At 36.9% G+C, this 27,472-nt stretch overlaps 3 protein-coding genes across 10 annotated transcripts; 1 reads left to right on the top strand and 2 right to left on the bottom strand.

Moving 5' to 3' along the window:
• Position 1: 1 nt before the first annotated feature.
• On the top strand, positions 2-6,961 carry LOC130556589 (protein FAM107B). 3 transcript variants are annotated; one of them, XM_057337737.1, is made up of 5 exons: positions 2-757; positions 2,601-2,658; positions 2,781-2,985; positions 3,532-3,676; positions 6,345-6,961. In XM_057337737.1, exons 1-5 carry the CDS (start codon positions 734-736, stop codon positions 6,480-6,482), a joined length of 570 nt encoding a protein of 189 aa, XP_057193720.1. In that variant the 5' UTR covers positions 2-733; the 3' UTR covers positions 6,483-6,961. The 3 variants fall into 3 exon arrangements, with proteins under 3 accessions (XP_057193720.1, XP_057193719.1, XP_057193721.1); XM_057337736.1 differs by having other exon boundaries at positions 2,601-2,667; XM_057337738.1 differs by lacking the exon at positions 2-757 and having other exon boundaries at positions 2,598-2,702.
• Positions 6,962-7,122: 161 nt separating this feature from the next.
• camk1a (calcium/calmodulin-dependent protein kinase Ia) lies at positions 7,123-23,604 on the bottom strand. Of its 5 annotated transcripts, none has more exons than XM_057337727.1 (13): positions 23,334-23,448; positions 22,122-22,235; positions 15,077-15,208; positions 13,029-13,103; positions 12,717-12,855; positions 11,601-11,727; positions 11,359-11,434; positions 11,139-11,251; positions 10,706-10,784; positions 10,494-10,581; positions 10,184-10,355; positions 10,008-10,075; positions 7,123-9,031 (listed from the first exon to the last, which is right to left on the bottom strand). In XM_057337727.1, exons 1-13 carry the CDS (start codon positions 23,381-23,383, stop codon positions 8,927-8,929), a joined length of 1,338 nt encoding a protein of 445 aa, XP_057193710.1. In that variant the 5' UTR covers positions 23,384-23,448; the 3' UTR covers positions 7,123-8,926. The 5 variants fall into 5 exon arrangements, with proteins under 5 accessions (XP_057193710.1, XP_057193711.1, XP_057193712.1 ...); XM_057337728.1 differs by having other exon boundaries at positions 10,008-10,072; XM_057337729.1 differs by lacking the exon at positions 23,334-23,448 and adding an exon at positions 23,470-23,604 and having other exon boundaries at positions 7,124-9,031.
• Positions 23,605-24,103: 499 nt separating this feature from the next.
• LOC130556512 (uncharacterized) lies at positions 24,104-27,385 on the bottom strand. Of its 2 annotated transcripts, none has more exons than XM_057337593.1 (11): positions 27,254-27,385; positions 26,611-26,886; positions 26,266-26,440; positions 25,998-26,093; positions 25,773-25,912; positions 25,454-25,695; positions 25,152-25,373; positions 24,846-24,923; positions 24,680-24,754; positions 24,509-24,586; positions 24,104-24,412 (listed from the first exon to the last, which is right to left on the bottom strand). In XM_057337593.1, coding segments are annotated over exons 1-11 (1,497 nt in total). In that variant the 5' UTR covers positions 27,256-27,385; the 3' UTR covers positions 24,104-24,299. The 2 variants fall into 2 exon arrangements, with proteins under 2 accessions (XP_057193576.1, XP_057193577.1); XM_057337594.1 differs by lacking the exon at positions 27,254-27,385 and adding an exon at positions 27,131-27,212.
• Between the last annotated feature and the right edge of the window lie 87 nt (positions 27,386-27,472).

The following is a 27,472-nucleotide window of genomic DNA, read 5'->3' as shown; positions in this document are numbered from 1 at the left end:
GGACATTTTGAAATGGACGCAAACAATTAAATAATCTACACACAAATAAATGTTCTATTTGAATGCTTAAATTTCATTTTGCTCACATTGTAAAAGTGTCATATTGCTGCTCTCCTTCTAAAACCTCTTTTCTCCATATTTCGTGGTTTTTATATTTTGTCACCCTTTATGTTTTTCACTGGGTTTTGCAAATATTTAACCAATAGAAAGTATTAAAAAGTGCTTGTCAACTTTGACAACTCAACAGTGTTTTTTCCATTTCCTGAAAAAAACAGTGAATTGGGACATCCGAGGTTTCAGAAGGACAGCAACGAAATGGACTTATTACTTGGAATATAGCTCGGGTCACAGCTTTATATGCATCTAACTGTGTAGAAAAGAATGTTCTGTAAATAAATCTAAGATGCCCCAAATATTTCAATATTTTTTATTTGATTTCTTTTCTTTGTTTTTTATTGTTTTACTTTTAACTCTTTCATGCACCCTATCCTCTGCTGAACTGTAGTAGTCGGGGCATGCTCTGTATGCGCTCTGGGGTCGTGCTCAGCTGGCTGCGAGAGCCGTGTGTGTGTGTGTGTGTGTGTGTGTGTGTTGGTTTAGTTTGTGAGATCAGTTGGTGAGACCCCATCCCATCTCTCCTCTTGCTTTCAGTGAAGACAGGTGGAATCCTTTACTTACAGAAGACATTTCTGGACCGACCCTGCTTCAGTGAGTGGTCTGCACCTTTGGAATCATGGGAGTGACCCATGGAAAGAAAGTAAGAATATTCTAATCCACTTTAAAGTTAGGGGAACCTGTCTGTCGCTATATCACAAATTCATCTTGTATTGACCAGCTACTGTATGACTGAAAGCATTCTGATATGCATATCTCAAGTCTGTTTAAGTGTTATATGTATATGGATCAGTTGTGTTTACAATTGTTTATACTGTGATTGAACATAAAAACAGGTATTTACTGTAAAATATGTGATTCATTTACTACTAATTAAAGGTTGAGTTAGTTATTTTGAGCTGACAAATTTCCTTTCTTTTTTTATCTCCTTTTCACAAAGTTTCTTCATGGAACTTCCAATCACAAAGTTTGAGCATCAGACATATGTCATTGAAAAAGACATACTGTAAATGCAATAAAAACACAAAAATGTTGAGTGTTAAGTGTATTTTAACTCTGGTTAACAGTCTCAGGAATGTATCAAATCTAAGTGCATTGCTATAGAAACTAAACCTGCATGGACTTTTGGGTTTATTGGATTATCGCCCAGGCAGAACCCACATCAGAGGATATAAATCTGTTTTTACAGTGTTTACCCTTTTAAAGGACTATAGTATAGTTGGTTACACTCTGTACCATTAGCCTGATATCAATGCTTTCTTTCACCTCTGGTTTACTTTCCTAGTGATTTAATCCACGAACTCCTCGTGCCTTTCCTGCAACAATAGCCTGACAGCAAACAGATTATGGAAAGAAAATGGAGAGTTTGTTTGGCAGGGCCTGTAATGAGGTGGCTAAACGCCAGCTGGTCCCAAAACCATTTTAGTCCAACATGATCAACCCGGCGTGGTGTTAACACACACACACATGCCCACAATGCCTCGCTTGTCTTAGTGCAACTTTCTCTCAACACACAGGCCTATTGTCCTCTTCATCAACAGCTTTAGAGATTATTATCCAACGTTTGGATGAATAATTATGAGACATATCAAAGATCCACTCATAGTAAAGTGCTGGGTATTATGACATTTTTTTTTGCATGACACCAAGGTGATTCCATGGTTCTGAAAACAATTTTTAATATTTATGTCATAGTCCGAAATAAATGAGTATACATGGTATACTGTATTAATAGGAATTTTACAGCACCATCACCTTGTTTTTTTTTTGGTGGATTAAATAGCATTTGTACAACCATTTACTACAAATACCACAGTTAAACGTAAAACCATGGTACATTTGTTGGTACTATGGTTTTTTATCAAATGAAAACAAAAAACTACGGTTACTAGAGTAAAACCCTGGTAACATTTAGGTATTATTACAAATTAAACAAAAAAAAAACTTTGGTTACTATAGTAAAACACGGTTGTGTTGGTACCACGGTATTTTATCTGTTTCCCCCTTACAGGACAACACAATTTTAGTGAAAAGCAAAATAAAATGAAATGTTCCAAATACTTTTGTTATGAATTTTTATAGGGCTGTCAAACGATTAATCGCGATTAATCGCATCCAGAATAAAAGTTTGTGTTTACATAATATATATCTGTGTACTGTGCATAATAATTTTGTATTTATTAACACATACACATACATACATATATTTAAGAAAAATCTAAAAATTTATAAACATTTATTTCTAATTTCAATTATTGATAAATATAAATAAATATATTTAAATATTAACTAAATATGTATTCATGTGTATGTGTTTGTATTTATAAATACAAAATTATTATGCACAGTACATAGATAAATATTATGTAAACACAAACTTTTGTTCTGGATGCGATTAATCGCGATTAATCATTTAACAGCTCAAATTTTTTATAATGTCCTTGTGGTAAATGTATAATGAATCATATTCTGTTTTTATCCCAAAGGCAGATCATAACCATCAGAATCTGAATTCCGGCTGTGCTCAACCACTTATGGGACCTGGTGAATCAAGTTAGATATTCTTTATTTTGTACTGAACACACAAGGTACCAGAACACAGTACAGTAAATGCGAGTGTCAGTGGTCTTATAAAATGAATTGTTCTCTCCCTCCACCTCCTTCAGATCCAGTATCTGATTTTGGATTTGTGATGGACTCTGATCAGAGGTGGGGTGCAGAAGAGGATTTTGACCACAGGCATCTGCTTCCCAAACAAACGCACAGCGGTTACTATGATGAGCTCATCAGGCCCAAAAAGATCCCCAATCCCATCAAAGCATCCAAAAGCCACCGGGAACTCCACAGAGAGCTGAACATTACACAGAAGAGGTGCAAACTGACCCACATTTGACCAGAAAGCATATTCATATTGTTCAACAAGGCACATTGGGACTACAAGCCATGAAAAAAAGATTAGTCGCAGACTTTATTAATCACCTTTCCCAGTTCCAGTTTCTTTTTAAGCTTCAAATCCTTTAGCTACGTTTATATTTTCTTTGCATCTACATGTTTAAGCCAGCAGATGGCGGTAAAGCTAATGGTAAGTTCAACATTTTAAGTTCCGTGCCCTTACTATTAAGACCTTTGCATAACTAGAATAATGTATATTTAAATAATATCCAAACTCTAGAAAAAATTATAGAAAAGTCATCTTGAGGCCCCCTAGTGGCTCCAATCCCCCCAGGTTGACAAACTTGGTCGCTCTAGTCAGTAACACAAACAAAGCTTCCTTGGTCAACCACCTTCACTAGAAAGGCCGTACTGGTTGACTAGTTTTCACAAACTAGCAAAATTCAACCTGGAACCAGATAAATGATAAATTCAGTCCACAAATCTTCACAAATGTATGATACCAACTCTTCTCTGGTCTAACAGAGGAGTGATGGAGGAGAAGCCCGAGTTACAGAAGGTTCTGGAACAAAGGAACAGAATTCAGGCTCTGAAGCAGCAGAAAAAACAGGATGTGGAAAAGTCTCCCTTGAAGCAGGAGTTATTTAAGAGGCAAACGAGATTAGAGAAGGTAAACGATGAAGTTACTATTTATATAGCTGATATATAGCATAATAGTGTTTGAGTTATGCTGATGGGGTCATTGTGCAATGGAAATGCATCCAAATTACACTGGGCTGGGTTTCCCAAAAGCATCGTAAGTTGATCGTAAAAATGATCGTACGAGTAATCTTAATATTACGGTCTGTTTCCCAAAAGCATGGTAACTTAAGTAGCACTTGAAAATCATCATAGATCTACGAGTGTTCTGGAGTAATCGTAAAGCCTAAGTGCATCGTAAGACCTCTGTCTTTTGAGGTCACCTGCAGGACAATCGGCATATTACACATTTAACTTTATTCAAGTGCAATGCAATTATAATATAAGGTTTTGATTGTACTTTATTGTACAATGTATTACTCGTTTTTTTTAACGAGGGCATACACATCTAAATTAAATGACTGAACAAAAAATGAATAAAAGAAGTAATGTAGGAAATATGCTTCAAAGATTGGGAAAAATAGGGATAAACTCGAAAAAATCTGTCATGTATTGTGCATTTCTTGGTTGGCCATCGTGTGGTCCCATGCCATCTTCGTCCTCCTCCTCATCCACCACCTCTTCATCTTCCTCCCTGTTAAGAAAGGGCACTCTCATCTTCACTGAGTTTTGTGCCTCCTGACCCACAGATGAATTGGTGAACATGAAGGAGTCCAGTGTGTGCTTCCGGGCCACCTTGCCACAATGTCTGTGATCAAACCCTTATGGTCACAGATCACCTGGCAGTTGACAGCTGCATAACCTTTGCGGCATATATATACATGGCCATCCACAGATGGTGTAAGGATCGGGATCAAGATACCATCGATCACTCCGGTGACCTGTGAAATGTGATGATGCGTTTAAAATTACTCTTGTATTTCTGTGATGTCCTGTCTTGATTCTGGGAATTTAATGCGTTCCACAGCAAGTGGAAGTAATGCTGTGGTGACCGCTTGAACTGCTCTTGACACTGATGCCATCTCCAAGTACCTGGAGAAAACTGCTGTTGCATAAAATCTCAAGGCTGATAAGAGTTGGACGTCAGGAGACAAGGCAACATTTCTCCTGGTGGCACGCATCAGTTGAGGTCCAATGCTATTCAGCAGTTGGGTTTTTTGTCCTCTTGGAAGACGGTATCTCCTTATTAATAGCCATATCATCAAGGATATCCAAGGGGATTTGATGCTGTCTGATAAAGGCATTTAATGTCACCAATCTACTTCGTGGTCATCTCTGTCTTTGTCTTTCTCTGACCCTCAATTGAAGAACACGCTGTAGTGCAGCTATGATTTGCTTTGCAAGTCTGAGCTGTAAACTCTATATACTATCCTAACTTACTTGAAGAAACCATGTGAAGGTTATCAGGCTGTGATAATGTTCACATATCCTACTGCCTATCATCAATTTCAGTAATCACATTAGGCCCTATGTTATTTCATAGGGCCGTAGGCCTTGTGTGGTTCAACAAACACATGGACATCAAAAACATTGCAACAACATTGTTTTATTAATTTGGGTTATTCAGTTCCCCAGGACCTGCGTAAGACATTGTACAGTGGGATGAGTCATAACTACATATAGAAAACATTGGTAGCAATGTCCTCACAGATGTTTTGTTGCTCTTTATTTGTATGGTGCCCTTTAAATCTGGAGAAAATAACGTCTTTATTCTTCTCCACCTCCTCTAGAAGGACATTTATTTCATCTTTTTGAAAGGTGTCTTTTCTTGGGTTTTTTTGTTCAGCCATTTTGTTAGTGCCTCAGCCTGTAGGTAGGTGCTTTATATAGACGTGTCTTCATTGCTTATCTACATCAGATGACGATTATTAGGTGAAACGTTCAGGATACGATTCCATATAAGGTTATATTTCAGCACTTTGAAAATGGACAGCGACTCTTAAGTAGCACTGAGAACTCGTTCTCGCGCGTCCAAGTGCAATTTTGGTAAACGCACGTGGAATTGCAGCGAGCATTTAGAGAGCATCCTTAATAGCTAAGATACATCGTTATAGGGAAACCCGGCCCTGGATATTTCCTGCGGGCTTATGGTTTGGTTATTTTGTCATCTAGCCTTGTACTTAAAGGAATAAAAATGAAAAGGCTGTCATAATTTACTCACCCTCTTGTCATTTCAAACCTGTATGACTTTCTTTCACAAAACATATAAAAAATTAATATTTTGAAGAAAGTTGGTAACCGAACAGCATCGGCACCCATTCACTTCTATTGTATGGACACAAAACCAATGCAAGTGAATGGGTGCCAGTTAACAACATTCTTCAAAATATATTTTTAGTGTGTTCTGCAGAAGAAAGGAAGTCATACAGGTTTGAAATGATAAGAGAGGGCGAGTAAATGATGACAAAAAAATCACTTTAAATGTACACATTCTAAAAGAAATAAAATTGAAATGTCTTCGTGTACCTCATAGCTACATCTAGCTATACAGTGATCCCACATCATCAAAAAGTACATGCTTTATTTTGTTAACATAACATTAAATGATACATATATGTATATACAGTATGTGTGTGTAAAATACCAAATCCAAAATCTGGTGATCTTTCCACTTCTTTTAAAAACACTGTATACAAATATACTCTACAAACCCCTCATCTAAATGTGATTTCTATAACCGAAGATTTACTTGTTCTCAGCTTGAGAGAGAGGCAGAAAAGCAGAGTGAGATGTCACAGGCTGCACCTGAGTTCATCAGAGTTAAAGAGAATCTGAAGAGCACCGCCGTCATAAGCACTGTGGAGAAGGAGCATCAACTGAACATCAGTTTACATTAACGTTAACGTCAGATGCCTGTGAACATCTGGGAACAGAACAGTATATTCAACCAGGACACTTGTTTGAATGAAGATTATGATAACAAATGATGATGCATTTTTCTGCACGCTTGGGTCAAGCGTAATATACTTTTTGAGTCAGTATTACAAAATTGTTTTAAACACTATTTTGATTAAGACATAGTAAGTTGCACCAATACGAAAGCATTAAATTTTTGACTTTGCATACTACAGTATTTCACATTCTATTTAAAATGAATAGTGGGTAGTATATATATAGTACACACTACACAGTACTCTTGTTTTATATTTCAAACATAAGCATTCAAATAGAATTCTCACTTTGATCAGCTGTTTAAAAATATTTCAAGTGAACATCTTTTCGAATCATATGATGACATGACTCACATATTTTTTACCTCACAGATGTGCTGGAGTAAAGACACAGAATTCGCTTGTAAATGTGTTTTATATATGTAGTCTTTAAATAAAGGGATTTTGAGACATACAGTTGGAAGTCTGTTTTTGTTTGTTTGAAGAGTTCATTTGAATCTGAAAGTACTGATCGCATTCCCTTTGCATAGCACTTTAATGTGCCCTTTATTTGCACTGTACGCAAAGATTTTACCGGACACACAATGCATAGACAAGGAGTGTTTATTCATAACGTGCTACGGCCTGTTTATCTTCAAGGGTACAAATCATTGGCTCTTGCTTATCGACTTCATCGATAACACATGATGCATTGCATCGATACATTGTAGCTTTTACAAAAAAAGATACACAATACATGTATACATCATCTTCCATGGAAAATACACATACTGTATTTGTGTCTCCTCTTCCTTGCGAAATCGCCAAGTGTGCATACGTTCACGTGAAACAAGATGAGATATATACAGTATATATATATATTCTGACAAAATGTATGTTTACGCTTCAAAACAATGCTGGGTTGTTTCAACATGGTTGGGTCAAATATGGACAAATTCTGGGTTAATTTAAGCCAGTGGTTGGGTATGTCCATATTTCAACAAACTATGAGTTGAAACAGAATTTTTTAGATGTCAATATTTATCATAACTACTATTTTTAAGTCAAGTTTTGCAAGAAAAATGACTTTGAGGGGTGAATTTGCAAAGAAGGTTACAGTTGGCTTCAAGTAGTGCTCTCATTGGCACAAATATGATATACTGATAAACAAGGTAATAAACGGTCTTGCATTGTTATTTTAGAAGAAATCCAGTTTAGGCCCGCACTCCAAATATTCTTAAATGTGCATTTTCGCTTTAAAATATAACATTTATATTCCACAAAGAAAAGACAAAAGATACAGATTCAGTCAAGTGCCAAAATATCATATGCCTCTATCTACATCACTTTATGAGCAATATTATCTGTCATATTTTGCTCATCCGCATAGTTTTACTGACAGTAATGTGTATATTTTTATTTTGTTCATCGCTCTTGTAAACATATTTACGAGGTCATGCAAACATTAGACGTCTTCTGTACATGAGAACAGTACAGATTATGGCCAGAAACCCAACAAAAGAACCTTTACAAAACGACCAGCTCACACGACATGCATCCCACCACAATATTTCACCACCACGTCCAAACTCCCCTCACCTCAACCTGGAAAAACTCATAATCATATATCAATAAATAATATAAATAAAAGACTGCTTTGTTCCAAAACCTGGTGAGTTAACTTGTGCCAGGTGCTGTAAAAATTCTTTCAGAATAGGCAGCTCACTTGGGTTTGGCTTGCTTCGGACTCAGAGAGTGGGTTGTTTTTGGCCCACAGTCTAAAATTAGACTGAAATAAAATATTGAAAAGAGAGATTACCCAGGTTTGTGACTGTAGTTTATCTGGGTGTCAAAAATGCACCCAGCCTAAGAAACTCTGCACTAGACAACCAGTCTAAACCAGAGCACAAAATCAAGAATTCAAACAACTACATCCAACAGAACTCACAAAACAAAGAACACATCGGATTAAGGCGAGAAAAGATTAAAAACAAGACAACGTGACTTTAAATTGATCTTAAATTGCCTAAGCAAATCTTTATAAAAGTTGGGCTTATTTGGACATTACAACTAGTGGCTTTCCAAGAAAGTCCAAAATGCTACGGGGACGACACCTGAAAGTGTTATGCCTTCTTGTGACTCTTTAAAAAAATAATGAACTTACATTATAACCCATACACAACTAAAACTCTCTTTGGTCGTGCTACGTAAATATAAATCAGACAAAATAAACGAGGGTTAAAACAGAGGAGTTAATTTCTGTTTGACTGTTTAAAGCCACAGGTCTCATTTCTGATTTGAGTTTCCCACCATCAGTACTAGCTCCATCAAGTGCATGTTACCAGGAAACTTCTCTCTGTGTTCCGGGTCAGACTGGTGCGATAGAAGTGCATTTGTGGGTTCCGCTGGGTTCAGAGATCTATTTCAGATCCTGCTGGTTGGTCGACAGCAGTAAGCACAGCTTCTGAGACTCTCTCTATCGGCACTACCCCGACGTCCGTCTGTGGTGGGAGAACCTAAACATAAAATCATCAGAGTTTATACAATGGCATGCATCTCCAGACAACAAGCACCCTTCTGTGTGCCACAATATACCGGAATATATTGAGAACAACCGTGATATTAAAAACCACGATTATTGATACTGCATTATTCCTACACATAGGCCCTACTGTATAATAATAACAACGTAAATACTTCAGCATCCGTTTAAAATTTTGCCTTAAGAGCCACAATTGTTACAAACTCTTTCTCTCTAATCCCTATACACTCAAATTTGAAATGTGATTTTTTTTGGCCAGAAAAAAATCATACAAAAAAATAAAGATAATTTTTGGCTGATAGCGTTACTTATTCATCAAAAACCTTTCAAATAGATATTGCTATATTATCGTTACTGTGAATTATTTTGGCCACGATAACTGTGAAGTAAAAATCTGAAACTGTGATAACCCTATATGAAATTGAACACTATTATAGAATGTTTAAAGGGAAAGTTCAACCAAAAAATGAAAATTCTGTTATGAATTACTCACTCTCTAGCTGTTTCATATCGGTTTAAATTTCTTTGTTTGGTTGAACACAGAGAAAGATATTTGGACGAATGCTTGCAACCAAACAGTTCTTGCACCCCGTTGACTCCCATAGTAGGAAAAAATACAATGGACGTCAAAAGTGCCCCAGAACTATTTGCTGTCCAACATTCTTCAAAATGTATTTATAAGTAATTTATCCTACTATGGTAGTCAATGGGGTCCAAGAACTGTTTGGTAATAAGCATTTGTCCAAATATATTTCTCTGTGTTCTCTGTGTTATTAAATAATTTTAATAAGAAGGATGTATATCATGTGATGTGCAATGTTTAGCTGTATTGGTGAGAGTTTGGGTCTAAAGTAGAGTTGGGTCTATACAAATTTAACTTACGGGTAGAATTTTTATCTGCATTTTCTTTGTAAATACATTGTTTCATTATGGAGTAACAAGATTAAAACCTGAGAAAACTCTGAATCAGATTCTGCTGATTGAAAACAGCCCCACCTACAGGCCAGAACAGGTACTGCTGGAATAAAACAAGGTCTTTAAAACATGCCATTGCTTATTAAAGAAAACTTTTTTCACACGGCTATAAAGGAAACCTATTAGCAACAGCTCAATGGCTAAACCATACCATTCTTTTCCTCCTCCTCCTCTTCATCTTCCTCCTGCTCGAGCTCTTTTGCGGGGAGGAGCAGGTGTCTGTGATATGAGCTGGTGGTGTTGATTTGGCTCGGCCCCTCTAGGCTGGTGCTCAGCTGCAGTCTCCGCATGTGTCTGACCACCGCTGTCGCATTAAACGCTTGCTGGAAGGGCACGAGCAGCAATAACATGCCTCAAAAAAGTTCACATACACATCTGAGAACATTTAGATGCAATTATAGTTCTATTTCAACACCAGCCAGATATGTTTCAGTATAAATCTCTATAATAAATGGAGATACCTTCCATTTACTTTTGGCAAAGTTCTTCTTGATCTGTGCACTAACAGACTCGTGAATGTTCCTGTCCAGAGCTGTATCTCCAGAAATCCTTTAATATCAGAGGAAGGGTGGGTTACTAATGCAATTGTGTTGAAAGATGCAACATGATATTATAATAGTTAAAAGAAATGAAGGCAAAAAATTGCAGAACACTTATTTCTACGTAATCTTACCAGGGATGCTGTAAAGCCTGTTCACATGTGTATCTCAAACATGGATCTTTCTCCATCAAGTGACTGATGAAATCCTTGGCTGAGAAGAGATATAATCGAAAATATGTTTGTCAAACAATATTCAAAACTTTCCTACTATCCAAACCTCCTAGTACACCGCTTTGAACATTAGGGCCTACCCAAAAATACAATTCTGTCATTGTTTATTCTTCTTCATGTGGTTCAAAAACTGTATATGACTCTTTGTTCTGTGAAACACAAAAGAAGATATTTTGAGAAATGTCTCTTCGGTTTTGTGTTCATATGGAATCGGGTCCAGTGTCGTTTGGTTGTGAGTGCTCTTCAAAATATCTTCTTTTGTGTTCTTGCCTTCAGAATTGTTTTATCAAACCATAATTTTTCAAGCCAAAACTGTTGAACATGACTGAACTACCTGAGTCAGAGATGTCGTCCCAGTAAGGCGAGTCAAATTCATATTCTGCTTTTAAAATCTGTTCAAACAGTTTGGCATCGATTTCATCATAAAATGGAGGATATCCACATAATCTGCAAAAGAAATACAAAAGCAGACTAAACTATAAAACACTTGATTTCTAGACCGCTGTTGTTTATGTAAACATATTTACAGATACTGTATATGTAATGTGACTTACAAAATATAAGAAATCACTCCTATGGACCAACAGTCTACAGCTTTACTGTATGGCTTTTGGGCCAAGACCTCAGGAGCTAAAAGAGAGAATATTTCAGCAAACCTTCTATTTAGTTTGAGTTTTGTACAAAATAAGGGCATCAAAGAGACACTTCAGTGGCTTTTATAAAGGAAGTGAAGCTAAAAATGTAGATTACAGAACTCGGCTTGACAGATCAGAACAAAAATAGCCCTCGCTCGTACCCACGTATCCAGGCGTGCCACAGGCGGTTGACATCACGCTTCCTGAATCCTCGATCTTAGACAGGCCGAAGTCACTGATCATGATATTGGAGTCTTCTTCCATACTGTAATACAACAGATTCTCTGGCTGTGCAAAAAAAGAAAGAATTGATCCGAGCTGAACTTCACTTCCCCTGAATTGAATTAAATCGAGTCAGATGGTACAGAAAGTAATCTGCAATAGTTGGTGGACTTCGTTTGAGATGTATGCGACTGAAGATGCTCTCTTAAAGGTCCAGTATGTAAGTTTTTGAAGGAACAATTGACAGAAATGCAACATAATAAAAATAACTATGTCTTCAGAGGTGTATAAAGACCTTACATAATGAAGCGTTATGTTTTTAATTAATTTTTAATTAGAATAAGCTATTTCTATCTACATACACCGCGGGTCCCCTTACATGGAATTCACCATGTTGTTTCTACAGCAGCCCTAAATGGACAAACTGCTCTACAGAGCGTGTTTCGTAAATACTTTATCTCCTTCGGCAAAGAGGTGAAAATGTGACAACATCTTGTGCAGTGTCAGCCACCATAGTGCTTCGAAAGATAGAGGGGGGAAGTTGAGTGAGCCATTGGTTGCAATTCGCAACCTCACCACTAGATGCCGCTAAAATCTCCACATTGCTCTTTACATTTACATTTATGCATTTGGCACACGCTTTTATCCAAAGCGACTTACATTGCATTACCTATACATTAAATCTGAGTATGTGCAATCCCCTGGGATCGAACCCATGACCTTGGCGTTGCTAGCGCCATGCTGTAACCACCGAGCTACAGTAAAGATTTAAAAATGATCTTATGATAACATTTACACAAACACTGGGTCCTTACCAGGCGGTTTTGTCATTGCATACAACCATACCACTAAGTGTATAGCATACATAGTACACCAGTTTTTATTGGTTCAAAATCCAACTCGTTTAGCTGTATCAAACACATAATATTTTATAATTGGTTGTTATGTCCCTTCGTGACGTAAAGAGGACAGAAGCAATTTTACATCTAGAGGTTTGTCACATTATGACTTGTAAGAAGAACAAATGTGAAAATGAAAGGAAATCTCAGCATTACCTTCAGATCTCTGTGCACAATGCCCATATCATGGAGATACTTGACTGCATCTAAAATCTGGCGAATAAGTTTGCTGGCATCTCTCTCGGTGTAGAAGCCCTTTTCAACGATCCGGTCAAACAGCTCTCCCCCCGATACCCTGTAAACACACACACACACACACGAACGCACATACACACTATAAATGACACCTTAGCTATAATAAAATAAGCATTCAGAAGAAACCGTGCCTCATTAAAACATTATCTAATAGTACTGTTTTAGTACAAATGCCATTATGGTTAATGTAAAAGTGAGTGCTGAGACACTTACAGCTGCATGACTAAGTACAAATGTGATTGACTCTCAAAGATGTCCTCCAGTGAAACAATATTCTCATGTTTTATTCTGGAGAAAAGCAAGGGAGAGAAAAAAAACAGTGATTAATAAACAGAGGAAATAACTGGAAAACAGTCTGGAGCAAAATCTAACCAGAAGAAATCTAAAACGAAGTGCATATTCTGTGTACTTTCTTTACTTAAAGGGATAGTTCACCCAAAAATTAAAATTCTGTCATCATTTACGCACCTTTAGATAGTTCCAAACCTGTGTACATTTCTTTGAAGAAATTTGGAAGAATGTCAGCTCTCACCCACCATTTACTGCCACGGTATAGGCAAAATAAATACTATGGGAGTCAATGGGGGTGAGATTTGACCATCTTCCAGATATCTTCCCGTGTCCTAAGCAGAACAAAGAAATGTATACAGGTTTGGACAATCTGAAGGTGAGTAAACGATGACAGAATTTTCATTTTTGGGTGAAGTATCCCTTTAAAGCTACAAATAGTTTTTCTGGATTAAAAAAAAATCAGTTATTGAACTGGTACATAATAATCAGTGTTCATAACTTTCTCTCTTCCACAAAAGAAGATATTTTAAAGAAAGCTGGTTACCGAATGACTTCCATTGTATGGACACAAAACCAATTCAATTCAATGGGTACCGCCATTGTTCGGTTACCAGCATTCTTTCAAACATTTTCATTTTTGGGTGGATCTCCTTACCTTACCCCAACGTAAGCTTACAATAATACATTTATATTTTAAGCTGTCAGGTACTATTTCATGGGAAATGTGAGTTTCATGTCATCTGACTTCAACCCACATAAAGTACGTTTATGTTTCAATCAGAGATGGTGACAGAGAGTCAAAACGTATTGCAACTTTAAGATAAAACTACCCAAAAATGTACAATTCTATCATTAATCCCATTGCAGCAGGGTCAAATTTTCCTTTTTTTAGGCGTACTATTCCTTTAACATACATTATTTTATTGCATGCAACCTGCACTGGTTAGCGCATTGATATTTTAATGTGATTGATTTTCTGTCTGTAAGGAAATGTGATATGCTAACATCTTTGGAAGCTCTCGGTAAAGTTCAATAGATCTTGGTTTTCTCTCTTCATTATGGCTTTCCGTCCCACTTTCTTATTTTTATTTCCCCGTCTCATTCTCTTTCATACACCATCACGGCCGCATGCAGCAAAGCTCTCATCAGCCTTTAATTCAATATTCTGTTTTATCTCCCGTTTCATCTTCACTCCTTCAGTCTCTTACTTTCACTGCAATTACAGTTTTTCACACCAGTAGTGGAATTCTCTTTCTGGTAACTCTTTTCTTTCTGTTTTCGTCTCTCACTATCGCTCCTCTGTGTCTTTCTCACAATAATGCTGCGGGGAACCACCATACCATCTTTGCCGCTGCGTGTGCTGTTACCCTGGCAACAGAGACACTAAAAATAGGACTATTCTCCAGCACTCTTGACATTTCCGGTGCACACTTCCATGATTTCTAAGGCAATAGCACATTTTTCTCGCACAGATAGCACTTTAGCTTTTTTGCTCTCTGAGAGCAATCGAACGGATCTTTCAGCTTCTTGACTGCCGCTTGTTCTCAACAGTGTCAAGGTCCCATCTTAACTGCATGACGGCTCCTCGCTCTAAAAACAAAACTCGCAGTGTTATCCGTTACTGGCCCCTGTGATCAAAGTGTTCTCAAAAATGCTTTTATCCAAGCAACTTACAGTGTATTTAAAGTACAAGATATACTAATCAGTATGTGTGTTCTTTGGGATTCAAACCCATGACCTTTGCTCTGCTAATGCAATGCAGAAACAACACTGTTAAATTTAGCTCATTTTGTTACTTTTTGAGAGGAAAACAAAGAGATCTCTTAAACCAGATTCAAAGCCAAATCTCCTGAATCAATTTTTCAGAGCACACGTGCCACAAGGCCACTAAGGCAAACTGTGTTTTAAATATACAGTATATAGACCTATCTCTTATGACCATACAAGCTCTAGAGAGAGTCGCTTCTGACCTGTGTAGCACAGCAATCTCATTCTCAATGCTGTTCTCCTTTCCCTCCAAAGCTTTCTTAGGGATGCATTTAATTGCTACGAGTCGCTGGGTCTTCTTCTCCTCGGCCAGGAAAACTTCAGAGAACGCTCCCCTGGTGGAGAGAAAAGAACTAGTTAGTGCTGTTGTATATTTAGCTAGCATAATAAAGATTAGGATAGTGAGCCTGCATGGTTATTAGTCAACATACTGTACGAAAAATCCTACCCACATTGGACCACCACAAGTTCCCAGCAAACACAGAACATTCCCATAACATTCATTTTTGATTCGCATTTGGGTATTTTATTTATATGAATATATAAATAATATTCTAGATTTCTAACATTCTTTTCCTGTTAAGAAAACTTTCCTGTATACCAAAAAACAAAACCTTAAAAATAACGTTCTGGAAACCAAAAACAAACATCGGGAATGTTCTGGGAACCAAATAATGTTAGCAAATAATGTTACCCGCAGGTAAGCAGGTAAAATATGAGCTGCCACAGCAGTTTGCCAGACCTAGATTTTGAATAGCCAAGAAAAACAACCCCCCCCCCAAAAAAACCTTCCATACATAAGATAACAAAACTGGAATAGTTCGTTCACAGATGTTGCTCATGATCATTTATGAAAAATGCTGAAAAAAAGATGATGGTATGTATAATTCAACTCTGACTATTGTGTAACCAACATCAACACATTTTCAAAAGTTGTATTGCTTTGCTGTTTGTGCAACAGAAATATTGTGAATGGCTGATATTTTTTGCAGGTCAGACTCATCAGGACAACATAAATTTTTTTTTTTTTTTGAGGTTGTACCCTCTAGAGAGACTCATCTCGCACAAAGGTGAACATGAAGAAACCAAAAAAGACAACCATAACAAGCTGTTTATTCACCCATGCAACATTTTGTGTGTATCAGCATTTGAGTGCGTGTTCGTCTATTTTTAGTATCATTTTTAGTTTTTACCCTGAGATGTAGACAAACGCATTAATTCTCATTTACTGGCTTAAATAGCGAGTCTGTGTGTTAAAACAGTGTCGTGTATAATCTAGCTGTCCCAAACACACACTCCCTAAACAGCCTTCTTAATCACAGAGGGAGTAATTAAACATAAAATTTGCCTCTGAGGAAAAGAGATAAAAACAAAGAATACATTACAGTAGAGGAAACTTCTTTTCCTCTCTTGCAAGGCTAAAATGTCACATTGTGTTAATAAGTGCTCTTATTATCATGTCAAACAGTTTCACTGATCCTTGTTTTATAAGTGTTTAAAAATAACATCACCTACATGGAAATATATACAGCATCCGTTCAAAGTGCATTGGGTGATATTGCTTTATATTTATTGTCATGATGCAGTCAAATCATTAAGTCATTAGACATACGCTTTTTGCCTAAATGTCTTAGAAGGAGGGATCTCCAATCATATCTAAGAAATATGCTAGAAAATTCGGGTATAGGCTTTATAGATATTGGCTAATATGCAACCACTTATCTAGAACAATGCCTTAGCAACCACCAAAAACACCATAGCAACCCCTCAGCAACGTACGACTTCAATCATTCAACTGCATACCACCCTATAGCCCTAGTTACATCCTAGCATTGTGTAACCAACTTGCTCAATCAAATACATCTCACATATTTTTCAGGGAAAGAAACGGGAGATATAGGACTGAGATGACTATTTCAATTAAAATTGTGATATTTTGTTATTATTGTTGAAATGAAATGGAACTCTACAGTGACCTGGAAGCCAAAGCTAGTGACTCATGGTCACAGCAGGGTTGTTTATTGAGAAGGAACATTCATACAGAGCAGCAGCTGTCAACAAACTTTCTGATGGACTCAAATCACAGTGTTATCGAGGCGCCTTAAGTGGAGGGTGGGGGGGGGTTGTTGGTGGGTAAAAAGGAGGTCGAGAAGAAAAAAAGAGAGAGAGAGGGGAAACAGAGAGAGCGAGCGCAGCGCTGTTGCAGTGAGAGATGGTGTAATTAAGGCCTCCCATGACTTCCTGTGGGTAAAGAGGATGAGAGATGTGGAGAACGGAGATTGGGAAATGATACAAGAAGGACAGTGTGGGTGTTTGTGTCTCTGAATAAGACGATTATTTATACACGTGTAATAAAAGAGTCAATGAAATACAGGATATTTCATATATTGAATAAGAACATTTTTACATTCCAGGCTTAGTTCACGCAAAAATGAAAATCCTTGCATTAACTCATCCTCAAGTCATTACTGTATGACTTTCTTCTGTGGAACACTAAAGAAGATATTTCGAGAAAAGTCTCAGTGGTTTTGTATCCATACAATAGAAGTCAATGGGGGCCAGTGTTGTTTGGTTACCAATGTGCTTCAGAATATCTTCTTTTGTGTTCTGCAGAACAAAGAAAGTCAGACAGGTTTGGATTGACAGGAGGGTGAATAAATGATGAAAGAAGATGATGGCCCAAGAAGATTACTAGTATTTTAGCATTCTCTGGTACACTCTGAAAAATAAGGGTGCTTCACGATGCAATAGAAGAACCTTTTTTGTCTAAATGGTTCCATAAAGAACATTTAACATCCGAAGAACCTTTTTGCGGAAAAAAAGGTTCTTCGGATTATAAAAAGGTAAGAAAGAAATGGTTCCTTTGACTGAATGGTTCATTATGAAACCAAAAATGGTTCTTCTATTGCATCGCTGTGAAGAAAGCACCTTTATTTTTAAGAGTGTAGGTGTCCACCTTATTTTGAAATGCAGAATATTTTAAAGGTAATTTTTTAAAATGTGCTGGTTTAGCCGCTATACAGTAAGTACAACTGTTTAGTAACAAACCTGTGTGTTGACAATATTATTATTATATAATTAATATATAAAATCTGATAAGAAATACCAGTTTGCGACATCAAGCAGCATAAAAAGCTGCATGTTTTGTACAGCTAAAAATAACTCAAAGCGGATGAAACCGGAACACATTCAATTTACAAATGTCTGCACCTGCTCCTAAATTGAAAATCAACACACCCTGGCCAATTGTATACATGGATTTGCTTTAATAGTTTTTTTCTTACAGTTTGTAAAAAATATTTTAGTAAAAAATGGCTTATTATTGCTACACATAGCTTTGGAGTCTCTCTGAACCTAAAAAACACGCAGCCAATCTTAACAGAGCACGAACTCACTTTTTGTCCTTCTCTCTTGTAAACAAAGCTGCATAATTATGGTTATTAATCCATTCATGTCCTGTTAGTGGCAATGGAGCCAATAGTCATAATGAAACGTTTGTGAAAGCTGATTTTCTTCTTGCTACTCATTCATCCACTCCGACCAGAACAAATGTTGTCACAAGTTGTTTGTGCAGCTGTTTCAATCATTTTAGACTCTATTAGCAATCAGACTAGATTCTGCTTTTACTAACAACAAAAAAACGATCTCATATGATAGTTAACCTAACCCTGCTAAATAATTCACCACGCTTAACATTTTGTTCCTCGTATATAAACATGATCTATTTTTGTCTTAATATTTGTGTAAAATACTTTAGAAACAACATATTTTTTTGATGTATGACTTCTCACATTTAGGTTAGGCCAGGACTAAGCCTTAAACAAAGTTGGATATTTACACAGCTTTTGTTAAAAAAAATACATTCGAAAAATCATTACAGGTCTGAATCTTAAGACAAAACAATGACACTGACATATTCAAAGATATTTATTTTAGTTAAAACAACTTAAACATGCATTTTAGTCTGGGATTAGGGCTAAGCCTTGTCTGTGAAAGTAATCTTAAGTAAACTGAAACCTTTACATTTTTGCAATTAGAGAAATTACATTTTTAGAATTATTAAATAACCTTGAAAACGGTACAAACTATAGGGCTGTCAAATGATTAATTGTGATTAATCTCATCCAGAATAAAGCTTGTGTTTACATAATATATGTCTGTGTACTGTGCTTATTAATTTTGTATTTATAAACACAAAAACATGCACAAACATGTATATTAAGAACAATATAAAATATAAAAATGAATGCACGTTTATACATAATTTCAATTATTGGTAAATATAAAGAAAAAAATAAACACATCTAAATATTTCATGTATGTGTATGTTATTGTGTTTATAAATACACAATTAATATGCACAGTACACAGACATATATTATGTAAACACAAACTTTAATTAATCGTTTGACAACCCTACAACATTTTTGATTAATGTATAAACCAACATTAATACCAACATCATGATTCAAGCCTGTTTGTAAAATATATTTTTTCCATTTTCATCACAGACTAAAATGAAACTTTATTCTCATTGATTCTCATCAGTTTAGAAACATTTATATTTACCGTCCTCGATAAAATCCAGGTGCACAGATTACCCAGATCAGAATGCAATATCTTCAGAATAAATCAATTGATTCCGCTCACAGAATTCACGGGTAAACCAATTCCATAATCTTCTTTAAAAAAGAGGCTTTCTGTCAACATATACAGTTCAGTCAAATCCTCTGAACAGAGCAGTTCTGTCAGGCTATAGTCAAAGCTGCAACAGAGACATTACTCTCTAATTCTCACAAGGAAAAACAAAGATAGATTACAAATTTCCCTACATAGAGAATTTATTCCACTTTCCGTCTCGCATTATGTGCGAGAATAATCAGATCAGACAATTAATAACTTTTGATTTATAACCCATTTAATGCCCCATCATCCTAAAGCCTATCATGCATATCACTCCAATATTTACAGAATGCTTCTGCATTGCTATCGGTATTACAAACCTCAAGAAGATAAGTTTAGGATGTGTGCATATGGTCTCTTTCTCTCCGTGTTTCTGCTGATGGGGCAGACAGGTCCCAGTTGCAGCAATCCTGCCTACTACACACTCCGCTTCAATTCATTCAGCTCTCTGTAGAATACATTGTGTTTGCATACAAAAAAGCTGATTCAAAAATGGATTATTGCCATGGATAGCTCCATTGCAGCACTTACAATTAACTGCTCTAGTCCAGCCCAGTCTCAACCTCGGCACATTTATTTTTTGGAACTTTAATACAGAGGCTTTAAGGATTGTTGGTGCAACACTGACAACCATCGAAGGATATTTCACAGTGGCGTAAAGAATGTGTCTCTGGTTAGTGTAGCACAAAGCAATGCAGGCTTCCAAAGAAGGAGATTTTCATGAGGCTGGCCATGTGAACTCAAGCTGAAGTAAGCGTGCCCAAATGATTACGTTATGCCATCTGAAAGAGCAGTCATTCTGACCACGGGAGAGGACAGACACTCATCGTAACCCCCGATGAATAGTGCATGCGTCTGCACAGGCGTCCGAAGGTTTCCATCACTGATTAACACTGGTGTCTTTCCCCCAAGCTGTGCCTTGAAGGTCGGTGGGCTACTTCCCGCCCAACATCCCCCTCTCACGTGCCTCGTGAAAGATGTTGCACAAGTGCCACTAAAATCCGGCACGGCAGACCACTCGGTCCATCTGTCCACATATCTCGCTGGCTCTCTACCACCCTCTGTTATGAGTCGCAAGGGATGCAGCAAATGTAACTGTTAACGTACGCACTCCACCTACGCAGTCTGCTGTATAAATATGTCTGCGGTATAAAAAGGTTAGTGCACTTAAGGTCAACGTAGACTGAATGTTGACTCCGGATGAGTAATGTGGCGAAGCATCGCCGAGTCTCCCACTACATCAAAACAAACATGGGAATAGTGCTATTTTGTAAACATACAGGGTAACTGTTTGACATCTGATTTGTTTAATTTGCATAATGGCATATATTGTTGAAGCTGTATTTCTATTTTTATGACAAGACTGCATTAGTCAACTTGCATTTAGGATGCAGTTAATGGCCAGTTGACATGACATGCATTGCAGTAACAGCATGTTTCCCGTAGCATGACAAGCGATATTTAATCTGCATTACATTTATGCACTTTTCTAATTATATGTCCAAATCTATTTATTTAATCTATTAAATCGATCTATTTATCTATTTTATACATTATACTGTATATAGACAATATGTTTTATTAAAATATAGAAAATTAGGCTACGTGACCTTTAAAGGGATAGTTCATCCAAATATGAAACATTTGTCATCATTTACTCACCCTCTTGTCATTTCAAACCTTTATGACTTTCTCTCTTCTGCAAAACACAAAAAATATATATTTTGAAGAAAGTTGGTAACTAAACAGTGCCGGATCCCATTCACATTCCAAAACCAATGCAAGTAATTGGGTGCCGGTTACCAACATTTTTCAAAATATCTTCTTTTGTGTTCTGTCGAAGAAAGAAACTCATGCAGGTTTGAAATGACATGAGAGTGAGTAAATGACGACAGATTTTTCATTTTTGTGTGAACTATCACTTTAAGTGAACTGCCAATTGAAAACAACAAATAAAATCAAAAAATGTGTCTTAATCTCTATAGTCTTAGTTACTCATTAACTTAACCCATGGCTTAACTGACACTCATAAATGATTTTTGTATTAAGTAATTTAGAAATAATTTAAAAGTCAATGTAAATGCATGTACTGTAATTCCCGGTATTGACAGCCAACCAAAGTGCTGCTCTGAGTTGTTATTATTCACAGTCTGCAAAGTGAGAAAAAATGAATCTACCCCCAAATACCGTACATAGATGAGTTCTGTTTCTGATGTGTCTCAGTTATAATGAATGCCAACACGACATATTGTGATTCTAAATCATCTAAAACAAATGACATCTTTTGAGGGCAAATATACAGCTACAGATGGACTTACTTGTTGATCACATAGTTGGCATAACTCAAAGTCTGTGTTGTCATGAGTCCATACAGCATTAAAAAAAATAGATGTGATTTTCCTGCAGTGATGAGTTTCATGGGGCTTTGATGTCTTTCAACGCATACTGAAGGTATGAACTATAAATAAAGATTTGCTTAAAAGCCCACATGTATCCGAAAATAAAAAAGTAAAGAAGCCCTTGAATTAATTGTTCAAATAACCATGAGAAAACACAAACACTCACGTTCCCAAGACCTCCTTGAAATCGTAATTCCCCTTGATATCAGTTGTCTTCTTTTTCCATCCATTTTCATCCTCTCCTAAAGGCATCGTACAGTTGGTTTGTAATTCTGAGAATCTAAAAAAGACAGAACATATCAATCATTACCAGTGAATCAGAAAACAAAGGTTTATGGGTAATCAGACAAACCATTCATATTACTTTAAAGGTAAAAACACTGCAACAATTTTGTCATATAAAATTTTAATTTGAAACGAACAAAAAAATCCTATCAGAAGAAAATCTACAAGAAAAACCTCTCAAAATCTCTACATTCACAAGTGTGCTTATTTGAAGTTAATAAAGGATCTAAATTGATTTACATGACAATCAATATTTCTCTAGGCAGACACTACACTCTTCAACTGACAAATAGCCTACTTATTGATATTTTCCGACAGATGAATTGCATGAAACATCACCACATCACAAGACAAAGGAAATAAACAGATCGCAGAAGGAAACAAATATGATTAAGTGAGCAGTCAATATGACAAGCAGCATTTGCGAAAACGTAACAATCCATTAAACTTTTACAGTGCATTCAATATATAGACGTGTGTTTCATGGGATTCGAACCCACAAGCAATCGCGCTGCTTTAACAACTGAAGGAACATATGGTGATATGCCATACTACGCTCCATTCCCATTGCACCAAATACCATTTCAGCACAATAGCCTACGTCTTTTAGGTGGCTACAACAATTAAAAATCAACCGCAATATTACACAAAGCAGCCTTTGCATAGACAAAAGTAAAGTAATGCAAAGCAATCTTACCAGTACTTGTCAGTGGTCCGAATATAGGCTATATTGAATAAGCAATAAATTATGTCAACGGACACGTACTGTTCGCGTGTGTCCACTGCGCATCGATGCGCATGCAGTCTGCTGCCACCTGCACTTAACATATTTTAGGAACAAACAGCGAGGTAGTAAGCTATAACAATAACATGAACTAACAGATAAAGCAAATATCTCTTTTAAATCGACGTGGCAAACGCTGCGGTGATTTTCACCGACAACACTGCCGAGGTCATTTGGCCAATGCGCTTTAAACAAACGACTTTTCCTAAAGCACAAGCGCTAGAGCACACGAAAGCACGTAGCCTATGCGATGTACATGTAAACGTCTGTATTTTTTTCAAATCGATTCGTGTAGTGAAATTAGCCTACCTGTTATCTATAGACCCCTGATGCGCGATGTGGATATTGTATAAAGCCATTTATGAAAGTACGTAACGCATTGGTAAAAACACAAATTCTGTCGCTAAATGTAAATCATTCACTAAAAAAACTTCAAAGGGTATACCTGATGGTCTGTTCCCGATGATCCTCTTCTGGCGTTTTTGTCTATCCGCAATTCTCCTCCGATGCAAGAGTTGCGGGATCGACCCTGACGTCTGGAGGAGTGTCTCTCACACAAACCTCATACTATCACACGAGTGACTTCACAAAACCATGAGGATTTCATGCAAGATACTGGGAATGAGGTTTATCACACGCAATGGCCAAATTACTTCAAATAGTAATAAATTATACTTAAAAATACATTTACAATAAACTTTATATGCATGTTTTTCTGCTAATTTCTGTACTATTATATAATTATTTAGATTGATTTGTATATACTTTCATCCAAAGATACCTTAAAAACGAGCATTCAAGGTATTCAGTTTTCCTCAGGAATCGAATGTTTGTGCTGCAAACATAATGCTCTACCAAATTGAGCTACAGAAACAGAACTTACTTATTTCACTTTAGTTGCAGTTCCAAATGTGATTCAACGGTGAAAAACCACACATGACCTCCCATGTACATCATCCTAATCTATGACACTGAGCTAATGACCAAATGTAAAGGTATACTATAGGTATATTTTTGTTTTTAGGTCGTGCACACCACCAACGTTAGTCATTTGCTCGTCACTTCTGAAGAATGCATTTAAGAACACAATCTTTATTTATGATATATACACAAGAACACAATATGATATATACACAAGTCACCAAGCAAGGAAGATTATTCATCACCCTGGATGATCTTTGTACAGCATAGACCCACAAGAACTCACTGAGAAAGTTTAAGGTAAATCTAAAACTTGGCTATTGTCACCAGTTTTAACTTGACTGGGTGGTTGCCTCAAGAATGAAGGCTCTGTGAAATTCTTCTTCTCTTTGCGTCTGGTTTGGGTACTATTTCACTGTGGTCACACTGATTCTGGTTTGCAGTGAACTCCATTGTGGCCATGATCTCTGTACAAACGTAACGTTGAGCATACACTTTCAGTTACTGTATCATAATTTCATAACTATTCAAAAGACCAAATATGTCTAAATATGTTTATGCACCTTCCTCCTGTTTGATACCCAGCTCTGTCCACTGCTGCTCTGTGACTAAATTTAGTAAGGACACATTATCTTCAACATCTGTAGAAGAGTAAAGAAACAGGCTATTGAGCATGAGCATTTATTCACGGTTTAAATAATGTAAATGAATGTAAAGTCTATACTTTTACGCACCTTCCTCTTTTTTAACAGCAAGTTCTTTCCACTGCTGCTTGCTGATTGAAATCATTGCAAATATATCATCAACCTCTGTACAAAAGTAAAGAAAACATCTTTTGAGCAAAAACATGCATGTATTCAAAATATTTAAAGGATTGTAAGTCCAAATCTGTTTACGTACCTTCCTCTTTTTTAATTGACAGCTCTTCCCCTTGCTGCTCGGAGACTAAACTAATTTCAGATGCATCATTTTCAACCTCTGTAAAAACATGTTTTTGAGCATAAACATTCATTGACTGTAAACGATGTAAAGGACTGTAAAGTCCAAATCTGTTTACGTACCTTCCTTGTTTTTGATAACAAGTTCTTCCCTTTGCTGCTCGGAGACTAAATTTATAAAAACTAAAGTAAACTAAAAAAACTAAACTAAACACTTTCACCATGTCTCTTATTCAAAGGCCTGTGTAGTCGAAATATGTTTACGGACCTTTCTCATTTTCAGTAGCCGGCTCTTCCACGTACTGCTCGGTGACTGAGTTTCTTGTGGACACATCAGTTTCAATCTGAGCAGGAGACGTACGGGCAAGAGGGATCCATGCCAGCAGAACGTCATCCACGGTCGGAATGTTAGTGGTCCATGTGGTCGTATCAATGATGCGCTGGATTTGAGATGGCTTGGGTTTGGCATCAGTCTCCCTGGTGAAGCGCTCTGGTACAAGTTGGGCAGATATGTTTAAATACAAATACGCCTTTGTTGCAATCAACAAGATGCAAAAAAAAAGATCTTACCCAGTACATATTGCACACGCTGTTTATACTGCACACCTCTCCATTGGAAATACAATCTACGGTTTTTCACAAAACCTGCTTCTGTTGCCTGCTTTTGTGTAGGAGCTTTTCCATGCAATGTGATAGGAAACTTATCCTCGAAGGCAAACCATAAACTTAAAGGTGAGATACATTCAGCACTCTGTTGCTCCTCTGGCATTGCATCTGTTGGGGATCCTCTTCTCTGCGCCACTGATCCATATCTGTTCCCATTAATTGGACAATAAGGTTATAAATCATACAAGCATATGAGCGCTGTTGCATTCACGTGAATACTCACTTCCTCCATAGGTGATCCACATCTGCAGTGGGATTCGAAAGGGGAACTCCTGATGAGGTCAAGAAGAAGTTCTCATATTTCTTGTTGTAGCTGTTCTTCAAATACCCAGGCCGTATGTTACAGAAGTAACAGTCTAAAAACTTTGGCATAAGAGGCATATTAAAATGCACATTCACTTAATACTGCCTGACCTGTTAATAAATTGGTAAGTGTGTAATCGCTTACCATGTCTTCTGTCTTGCTGAGTTTAAAAGTGTGTTTTTTAGGAAGCTGTAAAAGGACTTTGTCTCCTTCCTGTCTTCTATTATTCCAATCCTGTACCTGTGAAAACAGAACAAAATAAAGAATGAAATGTAAAAATTTCAACAAAAAAAGCCTCACCATGTGCACAATCGAAGAACAATCTAAAATCCGTCACTGTTTAACTGTAGACAAGTAAGACTTTATCCAAATCAGTGTGTCGAGATGCAAAAGTTAAGAAGCACTTGCTCACCTTGAATTCAACAATGCTCTTAGGAGACTGGTTGTGCATATACATCAATGTGGCCACACAATAATTGCGGAAGGTTGTCTGGTTCTTACTAGCAACACGTTTTTTTTCAACAAGTCTTTTATAAACATCTTCAATTTCGGCCTTTGCCAGAGCAATCACCTCCTTCTTGGAGGAACTACGGAACATTAAAAAATGGTATGGTCAACATAAATGACCTTCTAAAATCTCAAAATACATTAATGGGAAATAAACGACATATGATAGCTAAAGACAAGAGTTAAAGTAGAAACTGCATTATGTAATTCATTAACATTAGGACCCTTTCCATCCACAGAATACTTTTACCTTTCCTGATTCGTTATGAAAAATCCCTGTTTCTCAAAATACTCGGCCAAGTCACGGAACGAAGCGTCCCTCTTCACAATCTTCTTCACCTCTGCAATGTTAATAATTCTTCCCTCTTTTGACCACTTCATCTGCGATTCTTTGGCCCTCAGCACTTCTTGATCAATAAGCTGAGCATCAACATTCTCCTTCATGCATGCTGTTCTTAGATGATCAGAAAGACCGGACTGGGGCTTGCCACACAAAAGGCAGTAAACTTCCTGATCCCAACCATTCCTAAACACAACACCGATTTAACTGTCACCAATTAAAATGTCAAACATTTCCCGGTAACACGATAGAGAATACACACACATAATATAGAAAAAAATGTAGATGTGCTCTTTCACGTCATGATTTTACATCATGCTTACAAAACTTGCACTTTTAACATTTAATGGCTTTGTAAGTTATACTAACAATAGTGTATAATTACTACGATACGACACATGAAACAATATTGAAGTAACGTTAGTGTTACCTAAAAACTGTGGTGTTTACGACAGTTTACTGTATCAGTATTTAATCATGTGGGATGATACATTTCAGATTGTAACGTTAGCGGAACTACAAAAAAAGCAACGGATAATGTAAAGGCTCTTACATCTTTCTTTGAAACTACTTTTCTTTCTTTGAAACTACTTTGTTATTTCTTTCTTCACGATGAGCAACAATTTAACTCAACATTCGTCTCGAGTAAAATCAAATCAGCGTAAAGTCGTTCTGCCCCCTAGCGCAACCCTACTAAACATGGGGCGGGGCTCCGCCAAATTCTCTTCCGGTGTCGAATGACGAAGGAGGCGGTACTTCTTTGTTTGCTAGG

The sequence above is a fragment of the Triplophysa rosa genome, linkage group LG7 (genome assembly GCF_024868665.1).
Source record: "Triplophysa rosa linkage group LG7, Trosa_1v2, whole genome shotgun sequence".
NCBI lineage: Eukaryota > Metazoa > Chordata > Actinopteri > Cypriniformes > Nemacheilidae > Triplophysa > Triplophysa rosa.
This window is presented reverse-complemented; position numbering and strand designations above follow the sequence as displayed.

Excerpts from the sequence above, each read along its gene's own strand:
- LOC130556512 (XM_057337593.1), bottom strand. Across the intron at positions 26,441-26,610 it reads TTCATAACGAATCAGGAAAG|TTCCTCCAAGAAGGAGGTGA; the intron begins GTAAAAGTATTC and ends AATGTTCCGTAG. Across the intron at positions 25,696-25,772 it reads GTGGATCACCTATGGAGGAA|ATATGGATCAGTGGCGCAGA; the intron begins GTGAGTATTCAC and ends TAATGGGAACAG.
- camk1a (XM_057337727.1), bottom strand. The coding sequence starts at position 23,383 with ATGGCTTTATACAATATCCACATCGCGCATCAGGGGTCTATAGATAAC. Across the intron at positions 10,076-10,183 it reads GGAGGAGGAGGAAAAGAATG|CAGTACCTGTTCTGGCCTGT; the intron begins GTATGGTTTAGC and ends GTTTTATTCCAG. Across the intron at positions 9,032-10,007 it reads CTGATTCAGAGTTTTCTCAG|GTTCTCCCACCACAGACGGA; the intron begins GTTTTAATCTTG and ends TTTTATGTTTAG.
- LOC130556589 (XM_057337736.1), top strand. The coding sequence starts at position 734 with ATGGGAGTGACCCATGGAAAGAAA. Across the intron at positions 2,986-3,531 it reads CTGAACATTACACAGAAGAG|AGGAGTGATGGAGGAGAAGC; the intron begins GTGCAAACTGAC and ends CTGGTCTAACAG. Across the intron at positions 3,677-6,344 it reads GGCAAACGAGATTAGAGAAG|CTTGAGAGAGAGGCAGAAAA; the intron begins GTAAACGATGAA and ends ACTTGTTCTCAG.